Source organism: Oxyura jamaicensis, chromosome Z (assembly GCF_011077185.1).
Source record: "Oxyura jamaicensis isolate SHBP4307 breed ruddy duck chromosome Z, BPBGC_Ojam_1.0, whole genome shotgun sequence".
Taxonomy (NCBI): domain Eukaryota; kingdom Metazoa; phylum Chordata; class Aves; order Anseriformes; family Anatidae; genus Oxyura; species Oxyura jamaicensis.
In genome coordinates this window covers 36,072,047-36,084,641 of record NC_048926.1, presented here as the reverse complement: position 1 = coordinate 36,084,641, position 12,595 = coordinate 36,072,047, and the positions used below count along the sequence as shown (strand labels likewise).

At 38.8% G+C, this 12,595-nt stretch overlaps 1 protein-coding gene across 5 annotated transcripts in view; it reads right to left on the bottom strand.

Annotated features, from left to right (window-relative positions):
- The window catches only part of ADAMTSL1 (ADAMTS like 1), a 471,240-nt gene that overhangs the window by 150,025 nt on the left and 308,620 nt on the right, over nucleotides 1–12,595 (bottom strand). For all 5 annotated transcript variants that reach the window (XM_035310142.1, XM_035310140.1, XM_035310141.1 and 2 more), the window contains exon 5: nucleotides 10,017–10,253. In XM_035310142.1, the coding sequence (XP_035166033.1) occupies nucleotides 10,017–10,253 (237 nt within the window). The remainder of the gene's footprint in view (nucleotides 1–10,016; nucleotides 10,254–12,595) is intronic.

The window sequence follows — 12,595 nt, the reverse complement described above, 5'->3', positions numbered from 1 at the left end:
AAAGAAAGAAAGAAAGAAAGAAAGAAAGAAAGAAAGAAAGAAAGAAAGAAAGAAAGAAAGAAAGAAAGAAAGAAAGAAAGAAAGAAAGAAAGAAAGAAAGAAAGAAAGAAAGAAAGAAAGAAAGAAAGAAAGAAAGAAAGAAAGAAAGAAAGAAAGAAAGAAAGAAAGAGAAAGAAAGAAAGAAAGAAAGAAAGAAAGAAAGAAAGAAAGAAAGAAAGAAAGAAAGAAAGAAAGAAAGAAAGAAAGAAAGAAAGAAAAAGACTTTTTCAAGGCAGTGCTCTATAGCAGGTTACTACCGAAAATACTAGATTTTCTCTAAAAGATTCCCATGTGTCATCTGGATGAATAGCTTATTTAGCATTTCCAAGGGGAAGATTTGCCAGGTTTTCTGAAAGAGGGTAAGAATACTACAGCAGAAAGTGATTGCACAGGCCATTATAAATTCAAACTCACCAAGGCAATTCTCTGTAAGTATCCTCAGAACAATGTGCTTGAGATACCAAAAGCAAATTCTATGAAGTCTGCCCTCTGGACCCACTCTCTTCTCCCAGACTATGAAGCACTAAACTGTAAAAGCATTTAATTGGCTCTTGTGACACTTTACATTTGACTGTGATCCTTTGTCAGCTCTGGCATGACTTTGTGGCATGCTTGATACTGACACTCAGACCTCTCTTCTGTTGGGTGTACAAGCTTCCTACTCTCAAACAGACTTCTTTTGTTGGCAGGAGCCTGTTCTCTGTCGGGCTGGATAAATGGGGATCCAGCTGCAGTGTCTTGCTCCTAACAGAGTGACAGCACAGGCTGTCTGGTGCTTCAGGCAGTCTTGTCATCTGTGTTATCAAAGGACAAGCTTCACTCAGAGTTCAAATACTTAAGAGAGAGCGCAGGTTCCCAAGCCACTGCTGAAACTTCTAGTCTATATGGTATTCTAGCCTGCTCCTCAGTGAGTAAGAGGAGTACATGCAGGCTCTATGAGAAGACATTGGGATGACAGAGGACCTAAGGGGCCTGCAGTCCCACCTGTCCTGGATCTTCATGACAACTGGTAGACTTTCCGTGGTCTTTAGTGAGACTCATACATCAATGTCAGTGGGAACATTCAAAACCACCCAGCCAACATAGACAATTTGCTGTCTTCACACAGCACTAAACCTCCTGGGCTACTCTACACATGTCAGGTCTTAGGTAGGCTAAGGAAATATGTGCACACAGACAACTTCCTGGTATCTGTAACAAGCCTCCAAATTATCGTTATTTTTTTTTAAATTTATTTTATTTTATTTTTTTTGTAAGCCCCCAAATTACAATGTGCTTTGCCTTGGCAAACGGAGGTACCCTGTATGCTGCTGGACACTATGTACAGTAGACAGTTTGTCTTCTTGGGAGTAACAACAGGTATTGTTTCTGCAGAAAGACTAGAACAAAAAGCCTCTGCAGTGGTGCCAATCTCTGTTGGATCATAAAGTGGAAAAATGATAGCTCAGGGCTGGGGAGTGAAGTTCTAATAATGCAAATGCAGATTCTTTCACACAATAAACATATCTCCATTTCCTTGCCACTCTCTGCCACAAAAATGTTGTTACCTGGCACGATAATAGCAATTTAAGCATTTGACTATTACACTTCTGAATCATTAGGTTTCCATCCCACTCATTTCCGTGTGCTGGAACAATGTCATGTCAAAGCTACTTCTTTCATCTCAGAACAATGATACTTATCAACCACAAAACAAAATTCATGTTTTCTATCCACATAACTTGAGACAGATGAATATGGAAAGTATTAGATGAAAGGCTCAAACAGCAGTTCAAGCTGTTCAGCTTGACACAGCTCAAAAGTACCTGACTGTCAGAAATCAAGAAATCAGTACTTTTTGAAACACTGGTTCCCCAGAAGGCATCTAGGTTTCAATGTAGTCCCCCAAAAGATGGATTACTTTTGAGTACTTATGTCCAGGAGTTTTGTGCAGACATAAGAAACTGCAAAGTTGTTTTAAGCATCAGGCCAGAAGGCTGGGCTAAGCTAAAAGACAACTTAGAATTGATCCTGTTGTAATGCCATCTGCATATCTGGGGGAAAAGAGCCATTTTGCCTAAATAAAACAGATATCTTTTCACCTTTTGTATTTTTCTTCTGGATTTTGTGTAGCTGAGAAAAAAAAAAAAAAAAAAAAAAAAAAAGCTATGAAAAGGAGCCAGAAATAATGGAACGACAGAAAACTGAAATCCCAGCAACATTTAATTACCTACACTTTTCCCCACAAAGCTTTCTTTTGTTTTAACCTGACTTCTGTCATGGTCTTGGTCAAAGAAAAAGACCATTAGTGGAAGGTGTCATGGGGGACTGAATACCTCTAAAAATGAATACAAGCTGATACGAACACAAATAATGCCTGTTTGCAGAGAATTAATGGCACAAAGGCCATCATTTCTCTACTCTGCCATCAAATGGGCAAATAATGGGTATTTTCAATACTCTTCTATGAATGTAAAACAGCAAAACAGGTAAGAACCTCTTTTGGAAATTTCTCCCTCTGGGAGTTTTCAGAATTAGATAATATGCCAGATTAAAGTGCAGGAAAATGGAATCTTGTCAAAGGAAGAACCTGGTCCCCTGTGTTAATGGCAGCAAGCATGGATGAGAATAGTCATTAAAATCAGAGCAATGAGTTTTGTAGGGTGGAAGAAACACAGGCTATTTTCTTCCGGGGCTTCAATCAGGGCAGGATAGAATCCTGAACTTCTCCTTCCTCAAATCTGGAGTTGACCTGAAATGCTTGAAGAGAGCAAGCAAAACAATTGGGTCCCAAGCTAAGGACTAACTAGGAGCAGCCTGGGGCTCAGGGGCCAACTTCTACAGCTGTCACCCAGGTGCATTTAAAAGGAAGCCATCCATGAGCCTCCAAAAGCCTGCTGAAATGCCCACCTAATCCACGTTCTTTAAAATCCATATTTTAGTAGTAAGCATGTTTATTGAGCCAATGAGTACAATATCCATGCACCAAACATGCCACCATGTTAAGTGATACCCTCATCCTGATTAGCTGTATATTGTAGATTGAGCCAGAAACAGAAAGGAGTCCATAAACTAACACTCTGTATTTGGGAAGGGAGAAAGAGAAACTGTACAGCCCTAAATCATGAGTTATCCTGAAGATTGACTGGCAATATATCACAGTTATTACTTAAAGCAGAGCACATATGTTGCTGTTCTGACATTAAACACCGGCAGCTGCTGTCTCTGATGTAAAAATTTAGAACCATAAGCATACACAAACATGTATATACATAGGAATACAAATATGTATATATAAAGAACATAACAATGTGGTAAATATACAGTGGGAAAAACTATTTAACAAAACATCATTGCAGAAAGGCCTGAAAAAAAAAAAAAAAAAGGACGAGGGAAAAGATCAAGTGTGTAACTTTCATATTATTGCATATACAGTAGTTAAACTGCTGCTTTGCATTTTTGTAGGGCTGATTTTGGCTTATTTAGGGATCTTGTTGACAGGTCCTTTAGAAAATAGTTCTTAAGGGTAAAAGGATCCGGGAAGATTAGACGTTTTTCAAGAATGAAACCTCAAAGGTGCAGGAGCAGGCTGTCCCTATGTTCTGAAAGATATGCTAGCAGGGAAGAAGACCAGAGAGCTTCTTCTGGAACGTGAGAAAAGAAGAAAAAAAAATAGTCTAGGAAGAAGGGGCAGGCAATTCAGGAGGACTATAAAGATGTTGTGAGGTTATACAGGAAGGAAATGAGAAGGGCCAAAGCCTAGCTAAAGTGTAACTTGACCACTACAATAAAAGGCAATATAAAATCATTTTATAACTACATAAAAGAAAAGGAGGACTAAAGAGAATCTCCATCCTTTATTGGATGCAGGGAGGCAACAGAATGGCAAGTGATGGGAAGAAGGCTGAGTTACTTAATGCCTTCTTTGCCTCAGTCTATATTCGTAAGACTAAATATTCTCAGGGTACCCAGCCCACTGAGCAGGAAGACAGAGGCAAGGGGCACTATAAAGCCACTATGATCCAGGGGGAAAATGATTAGCAATCTAGGACACCCGCAAATATATGTGGCTGGATAAGATCCACTCAAGGGTGCTGAAGGAGCTGGCAGAAGTGTTTGACAAGCCATTTTCAACAATTCAGCAGAGTCCTGGCTGACTGGAGAGGTCCCATTTGACTGGAGGTTGGCGAATGCAATGCCTATCTACAAGGAGAGGAACTACAGGGAACTACAGGCCCATCAGTACGACCTTGGTGCCAGGGAAAGTCATGAAGCAGATCATCTTGAGTGCCATCACATAGCACATACAGGACAACCACGCGATCAGACACAGTCAGCAGGGGTTTATTAAGGTGGGTCATGCCCAGGCTCAGGTTCGGGAAGGACGGCATCCGTGGGAGGGACCCCACGGGGAGCTGGGGCAGGGAGGGACCGTGAGGGAGCAGCGGAGATGAAGTGACAGGGACTGACCGCAGCCCCCATTCCCTGTTCCCCTGTGCCGGCTGGGGGGAGGACATAGAATAGGGTGAATGGGAGGAAGGTGGTTTTTGTTTGATTTTAGTTTTTCACTGCTCTAGTCTGTTAGTAATAGGCAATAAATTACATTAATCTCCGTATTCTGAGTCTGTTTTGCCCATGATAGTAATTGGTGAATGACCTTCCTGTCCTTATCTCAACCCTTGAGCCCCTTCTGCAGTATTTTCTCCAATGTTTTCTTTGAGGAGGGGGAGTGAGAGCGTGGTTACGGGAGAGTTCAGCTGCCTAGATGGGTAAAACCACCACATGGAGAAAGATGGATAGTTCTGAAAGAAGGAACAAACGTGCTTTTTTCCAACCCCATTCTTTTCATAGTAGCTAATTTCCCTGAATGCCTCCTTAGGAATGACCAGCTTTTGTATTTCTGGGTCGAATCCTGCTATTAGAGCTATAATGTGCTTCATTCTGCCATTCCAGTATAAACAGAAAATAATTTAACAGTCTTTAATAAGAACAACAACAACTGTAGTGGCAGCAATAATAAAAAACATACAATTAGTATCAGAGTTGATTTTTCAATAGCAGAATAATCTATGACTGCTGTAAAATTATTCCAGGTTTATGGTGAAATAAATGAAGGCAAAAGTTGCCCCCTTTATCTTGATTCTTTAGAGAATTTTAAAGGAGTCAATAGCTCTTACACACCTGCATGTGTATGAAACCAGTCAGCTTTTAACAAAACCTAGGCATACATCATATCAATTTTTATGGATTTTTTTTTTAATAGGCACCATACTACTAAACTTTGCTATTAACTGTAGCATCATTCTTTTAAAAAAGTTTTTGCAAACAAATTTACACTGTCTTTCAGAGACAGTAGCTACAAATTCTGCCTTTGCTGGGAGAGCTTAATTAGTCACAATCCCTGTAGGAGTTAGATAAAAGGGAATGTTCTGATTATGGACATTCTCAGAGTTTAACATTTTAATATTAGAATGCTGTAAGCTTTGTGAGAGCTATCATGATTGAAGGTGAAGGAATGCTGTTGTCTTGTCCTGTGGCTAAAATGTTAAAAGCAAGACCTCAGATGGCACACTTCACTGTGGCTCGTATTACAGGGAGAAAAAAAAAAAAAAAAAAAAAAAAAAAAAAAAAAGAGAGGGAGAGAGAGAAAGAAAGAGAAAAAAGTGAACAGAGTAAGTGCTTGTGAGAAAGGAGGGGATGCAGGGATCCTGTGTGGACTGGGAAACTGCTGTATTATCACTTTTCCAGTCCCTGTGAATCTGGGCTCCTTCGGCTGGGAAGGAGGAATACAGAGCAGACGTACCATGCCACATGTATAAATAAAAGAGACTGTCCAGACTGCAAGCACCCAATCTGTGAACGTGGCTTCAGGGAAGTACTCATCTACATCAGGTGCAGTTTTGGCTACAATATTGATGGGAGCTGTTTTTTGGAAACACTGTGTAGCAGCTAGCTGCCTGGCAAAACATTTAATAAATAATATAAAATAATCATCCTGATCTGGTGGCACACAGCCACATGCAGATTCTGCCATTAAAACTGGAGACAGCAGAAGCCCTGGATAACCCTTGATCACCTGAGAAAGCAAAGACTGATTTTCTTGCTCTTCCTTGCCAGAGTTAACAAAAGGAATATTTGTAGAATTCAGACAAGCAGAAGACAAAAATTAATTTGGAAGAGAACCAAGTATGAAGACTATGGTAACAGGAAGAACAAGTGAAAATGATCAGGAAAATAGAGAAAGACAAAAACAAAAAAAGGATACTTCTCCTTCAGCAGAACCGGAGAGAGAAAACCAAGGGGTTTGGTTTGTGGAAGGGAAATGTTAGAAAAATATGGAAAATGGGAAAGATGTTTTGTTTTCATTAGTAAAAGTCCCAGAATTTTTATGGTTACTGGTGATTGGGTTACAGGCCTTTCAGAGCATGCATAACCATGCTCCTCACAGTCCAGTGCTGCATCCTGATCAGGGTTTGTCTAGAGCCCAGAGTATGAAAGTGTGAGGAAATAGAGAACTGCACTAACACTCAAGTGGCTGCTTGAGTGAATAACCAAGGGAAAACACACAGCAAGAAATATGGCAGGCAGTCACAGGAACATGGCAGGAAAGGGCACAGCCCACAGCCAAAGTTGTCAGATGAGAGAGGATAAAAAATGTGACGGCAGAGAACAGAACTGATGAACTGTCAATCACAGAAATGGGAAAGCATTTAACAAATCACGGTATAATTTCAGTGAGCACCATATAAGGCGGGCTCTTGATCAGAATGCAGTATAATGAAATCAATTAAACATGACAGAAAATTTCTTCAGGTGAATTTCCAACAGCTCGAGAGTATTGTCAGCAGTACTGTCAGCATGTGACAACAATTGGTGAGAAAGAAGGAACAGGCAGTGAGCAGGTGAGGATGGAGGGAAGAAGGGGGGGAGAGATGGCAGGCAGGCAGGCAGGAAGGAAGGAAGGAAAGAAGCAAAACCAGAAAAGATTCATGATGTTTCATTTTGAGCAAGACTAAACATTATGTTTATAGTGTGGAATATTAAAACCTTATTCATCCTAAAGGGCATTTAGTTGACTTCAACATGGTGCTTCCAACTAGCAGAATTATAAAAATGGGGCACACTGCATCCTGAGGTAACCTCAAAATGAGACCCAAAAATTACATCTGTATTTCCTTAAAATAGCAGAAAGAAAAAGTGACTAACATAACACAGAGATCCATATAGAAACCTATTTAAAATGGTTAGGAGGAACAAGAAATTTAAGAAGAAATAAAAGGGAATAAGAAAAGAGGTTTTCATTTGAAAAAGAGTGTTGCTCAAACACTGTCACCTATGGGTTTCAATGTAAAACTCCAGAAAGAGAAAAACAATCCTTAGAGATTAATTTCCATTAATTTCTTAGGTATTTTACACAAAGAACAAAGGTGAAATGTAGCCAGTCTCCTCACAGAAGATAAATACATTAATGTTTCAGTAATCTGGTAGCAGATAAGACACAGACAGCTTCAATGACTCCTGAACTCTCAGGGTCATCTCTACTGCGCTATCTAATGAAGCATGTATAGCACTGAATCAGCACACACCTAACCTCTCCCATACCCCACCTCTGTAAAGAAAGTAAGTATCTTTTAAGGAAGCTCCAAAGATACTCTTCAAGGAATCAAAGATTTAACAATGTAACTTATTGAAACTCTACATTGGAAGGTGGCTTTCTTCTGAATACGGTCAGAAGTTTATTCAGAATTTAAGTTTAACTAGTAGGAGGCTACCACATAAAACAAAGACTTCAGGTAAATAACTATTCATTAAACAAAGACTCATAATTATACCACTAAAGCTTCAAACAATGTGAAAAATTAAGAGATAAGCATGAGAGAAGGATCTTGTAATTTCCAAATGTTGCATCTTGTGAGCAAATTGCCAATGGGAGTGAAAAATAGCACTTTTAATCAGGAAGGACTGCTGAGGCACACAGAAGGCAATATAGCCACTGCTTCTTTTCCACCATTAATAAATTCCGGAACAGCTTCTGAGCACACAACAGGCCATGGACAGACCCAAATTTCACATGCTGCAGAACAGCCCTGTGGTGAGTTCACAGGGCTGACACAATATCTATGTAACCATACACTGATCTTAATGTAATTTATACTAACTCATGATTCTAGCACAGACTAATTAAATAGGTGTGATTAAATGTTTTATAAAATGTTCTAGTACCTCTACTGTAATAAAGATATGACTGGCTAGCAGGGATGCACTGTGATAATAATACTTCCTGTTACTTTAAATTTAACACATCCAAAAATCTATAATTTATTTATATTAGTGGGGAGTGCAGTGTGAGCATTATTATAATTATATATATTTTTTGGCCATCCTCAAAAATGATGCAGTATTTGTAGGTGTAAGAGAAATGTTGATGGAGAAACTGAATGCTGAAGGTCCTGGGAAATACACAGTCATTACATTTATGAGGTAAAAAATATTATATCATTCTACCAATGTGGAGTGTAAAAGCAAAAGGTTACTTTAGCTGACGTTCCTCAGGGATATTAGTGCTTGTATGTCTACCTTCAAAATGCCTACCTAAGCCACAGAGACATACAGGATCATTGTAAGATCTATGAGTGTAGCCAGCTTCAATCTTCCAGGAGTTAAGAAGTGTCACAAGAATGCAAATGTGTTTGTTTTAGTAGTGAATGTTTGTGTCTCTGTTCCTAAAGGATGGCTTTCTCAGAAAGTTTGCTTCAGATTTGGGCCAAATTAGAAATCAGCCTGACACAAAGCCTGAATGTGCTTTTCCAAATTTCCAGCCCACTGTATGCAGAATACTTTGAGTCACTCTCCCATACAGCTTCCTGTGCCTCTGGTCAAATTCAGAAGATTAAAACAACAACCAAATAAACAAGAACAATAACAAAACCCACAAACAAACAAACAAAAAAACCCACAAGACTGAAATGTAGCTCTCTCTTTTTAAAAAAATGAATTTTTCAAAAATGTGCACAATTCAAGTCAAGAGATTTAGATGATTCCTTTTTTCAGATCACAAATGAGATTAATTGAACAAATGGCTACTCAGTTTTATTTCCTGGCTATTGGCTCAGAGTAGAAAATCGAAGAGAAAGGAAACAGGGAAGAAAACTTCCCAAGGCACATAATGTGGCTGAAAATACATAGAAAGCCAACAATGTATGAAGTCTACTTAGATTTGAAGGAAACTGGGCACTGAAACATGAACCCAGACTTAGTCTTTTCTAATATTGAGGTGTGTTTGGTGCATAGCATAAATGGCACAAATGTACTCCCATCCATTAGCCTGTAGCCTATAAGCAGTTCAGGCAACTGAAGTTTGATGTAGATAGGTTCAAAATAAGTAAAAAAAGTAATAGAAATGCAACTCATTGAAAGGAAGAAGACAAAGTAGGATGTCAACAAATTGGCTGAATAATCTCTAGACATGAATTTACGGGTTAAAAAGTCTAACTTTTTTTCAAATGAAGAAACTGAGGCCCAAATTGGTATAGCAGCTTGCTTGGTTATGTTACAAACCACTGGTAGATTTTCCAGTTTTGTACTTCATCCACCACTATGTGGTTTGTGACTTATAGGGAGCAATAATCCTCACAGACAACATAATTTCCTAGACTTGGAAAGCTTTTGCAAAGCAAAATAAAAACCTAAAATTATTTTCTTAGGATACTTTCAGACTTGATCTACTACTGCAGCTAACTACAGAACAGTTCAAAACCTGAGATTACATTCCTCCAAAAACCCCAAGGATACTGTATAAGTGAGAAAAAAACTTTTGCTCATTGATTTTGTATACCTCTTCCAAACAGCGTAGCAGTAAAGAGAATTAGATTATGTAAACAGATGACTAAAAAGAAGAACCCCACATGGTACAGATATGGAGAAGAAGAGAGCATGTAGGGGAGAACTGAGGGAAGAAGTCATCAGCAAAGGTGGCAGAGTAGGGCTTCTCTCCTTACTTGGCACAAGCCGCTGATGCACATGTCCAGGGATTCAGTGTAGCACCGGGTCCCATCCAGAACCTTTGGTGCCAGCTCTACAACCAAAGCTGTCCCTCTGGCCTGGCACTTCAGCGAGCATGGGTTGTCAGGATCATTAGAGACAGGAAGCCACTCGTAAAACTGCCCTTGGTACTTGACATCATTGTGAGCTGAGCACTGCTGAGCACGAAAATCACCTGCTTCTGGAGGGCAGTCCTGCAGAAAAGGAGGAGGAAAAGGTCAGTGACTCTACTCATGATGAGTGATCACAGTGTTGTGTAGCTGGCTGAACTTCACCGTGACCAGATGTACCCAGATATTCTGTTGAGAATATTTCAGACTTAAATAGAAGAGAAAGCTACAGCTACATACGATTCAACAGTATAATTATGCCTTCTTTTCTTCTTTCCCCAGAATTACTGAAAAAAACATCAAGACCATGTGTAAATATGCAGGAGACACAAGAAACACACTTTATGTATCTTAGCCACAGAACCTGTCAGTCCTGAAATGCTCTTACTGATTTTTTTCCGCTTGTGCACAGATGTGCATATTTGTGTGAGCACAGCCACCCTGCCAACCAACTTTTCCTCTGTTTGAAGAAAAAGAAAAAAAGAAAAAAAGAAAAAAAAACAAACAAAAAACTTGGTTCAATTATCTGTTTTAATTTTCTTCACTATTTTTTTCCTCGTGGCCTAAACTGGTCAGTATGGAAACGGGAATAAGAAAAATGCAATACATATTTATATTCCTTCTACCTATTAGAGGCAAAGATTTTATAACTCACATAATTAGCAACTTATGATTTTACTTTGAAAAGCCACTTTGCTAATCCTTTAGGAGGTTTGTGAGACATATAATCTGACTCTGCACCCAGTATCTCTGATATAAAAAAACAAGGGTCACTCATACTACTTAAAGTCTTCTGTTAATTTCTCTTATTGAGATTAGGAAGTGAATTTTTTCTATCCCACAGATGCTTTCTTGCCATCATTTAACACTGAAAACCATGAGTTAATCTCTCAAGAGAGCAAGAAAAACTTCAAAATCATGAGACTTCAGGCAAAATAAACATGAGTTCTTTTTATCTCCCTTCCAGTTTTTGATCCTTAAAGCCTGATATTTTCAAGTTTTCCTGTGCAAGCAACCACAAAGGCTAAAGGTTCATTGTTTTTTAGAAGTAACCTGAATTTCTTATAAAATTACAGGAATGCAGGAGCTAATGTTTAGGAGAAACACACACCATAATGAGAATTATAACAAAACAGCAAGTGCTGGAAATACAGCTGCCTCAGATAATTAAGGCCCCATAGTCCTCCATCTTGCTGTCATACGGAAATCTGCTCCACACTGGCATCTGATCAAATACCAGATGAAATGAATACCTGCAATACCTTTGGTTGAGGATGGTAACATTTATTTAGGGAGAAGCACAAATGCGGATTATAAACTTGAAGGAGGGACTTTTTACACATATACAACTAGACAATATCCTTCTAGGTTTTCTGTTTTGTCTGTTTGTCCTTAAAATAACTACTTCCTCCTGTAGAAATTCTGGTATCATTAATGACAAACTAATTCACAGATGATCTATCATCCCAGCTAGGAAAATCTTGCTGCTGTTCAGACAAAATAACTCCTCTGAGGTTTAAATGGTCACCTCTGTTTCTCAGACCTCTTTCTACATCTTCATTCACTAGCTCTTTTCTGCTCCTTTAGACAGGACTTAGAGTTTATTACAGTTTTCAATAAGAATGCCATGGGGTCTGCATGTCACTTTATGGCATTAAAGGATCATTGTTTGGTATTTAGATCTAAAAGAAAACCTCTCTTAACAATCAAGCTTTCAAATCTGCTCTTGAAGCAAACTGGCAGAATCTTGGCTATAAATTTATCATTCGTATACCCTTGGCACAAACCCAGGATAATGAATCTGGCCCCCCATTCACTGTGTGGTGGCAATGTGGTTATGCCCATTATGCTTGAATGTTGAATGATGTTGGATCACACCACTCCAAACATTTCTTACAGTGAACTATACACACATACAAGCCGTGGACATAAGCCACAGATTTTCAGTTAATTTGCTTTGTACCATGAGAGCAAATTTGCAGTTAGTTTGCTCTTTATTTGAGTGTGCTGCGGCCTAAACACGATGGGTCAAGCTCTAGGCACAGCTCCGGTGTTTCAGTACAAGAAGGTAGTGCTCTTGCTACAAAAGGTTAAATGGATTAAGAAGAAAAAAGGATTTGGGCCAAATCTTACTGTAGAAAAATATGTATCAAATAGCAATAACGTAGAGCCCATCCATTCTCTTTTTGGAAGTCAATATTGAAAGTCCAAGTTCATAACTGGAATTTTACTATGTGAGAACTTAGACAACATACAACTTGTCTATTCATAAGTTGTGGATGATGATGATGATGATTATTATTTAAGATAAAAGGTTGATTTTATTTCAGTTTGATTTTAAAATCTCCAGGAAAAAAAAAAAAAAAAAAGGCAATCGGGTCTTTTTTGTGATGTAAGCAAACTGTTAATACAGCAAAAAGTTTGGA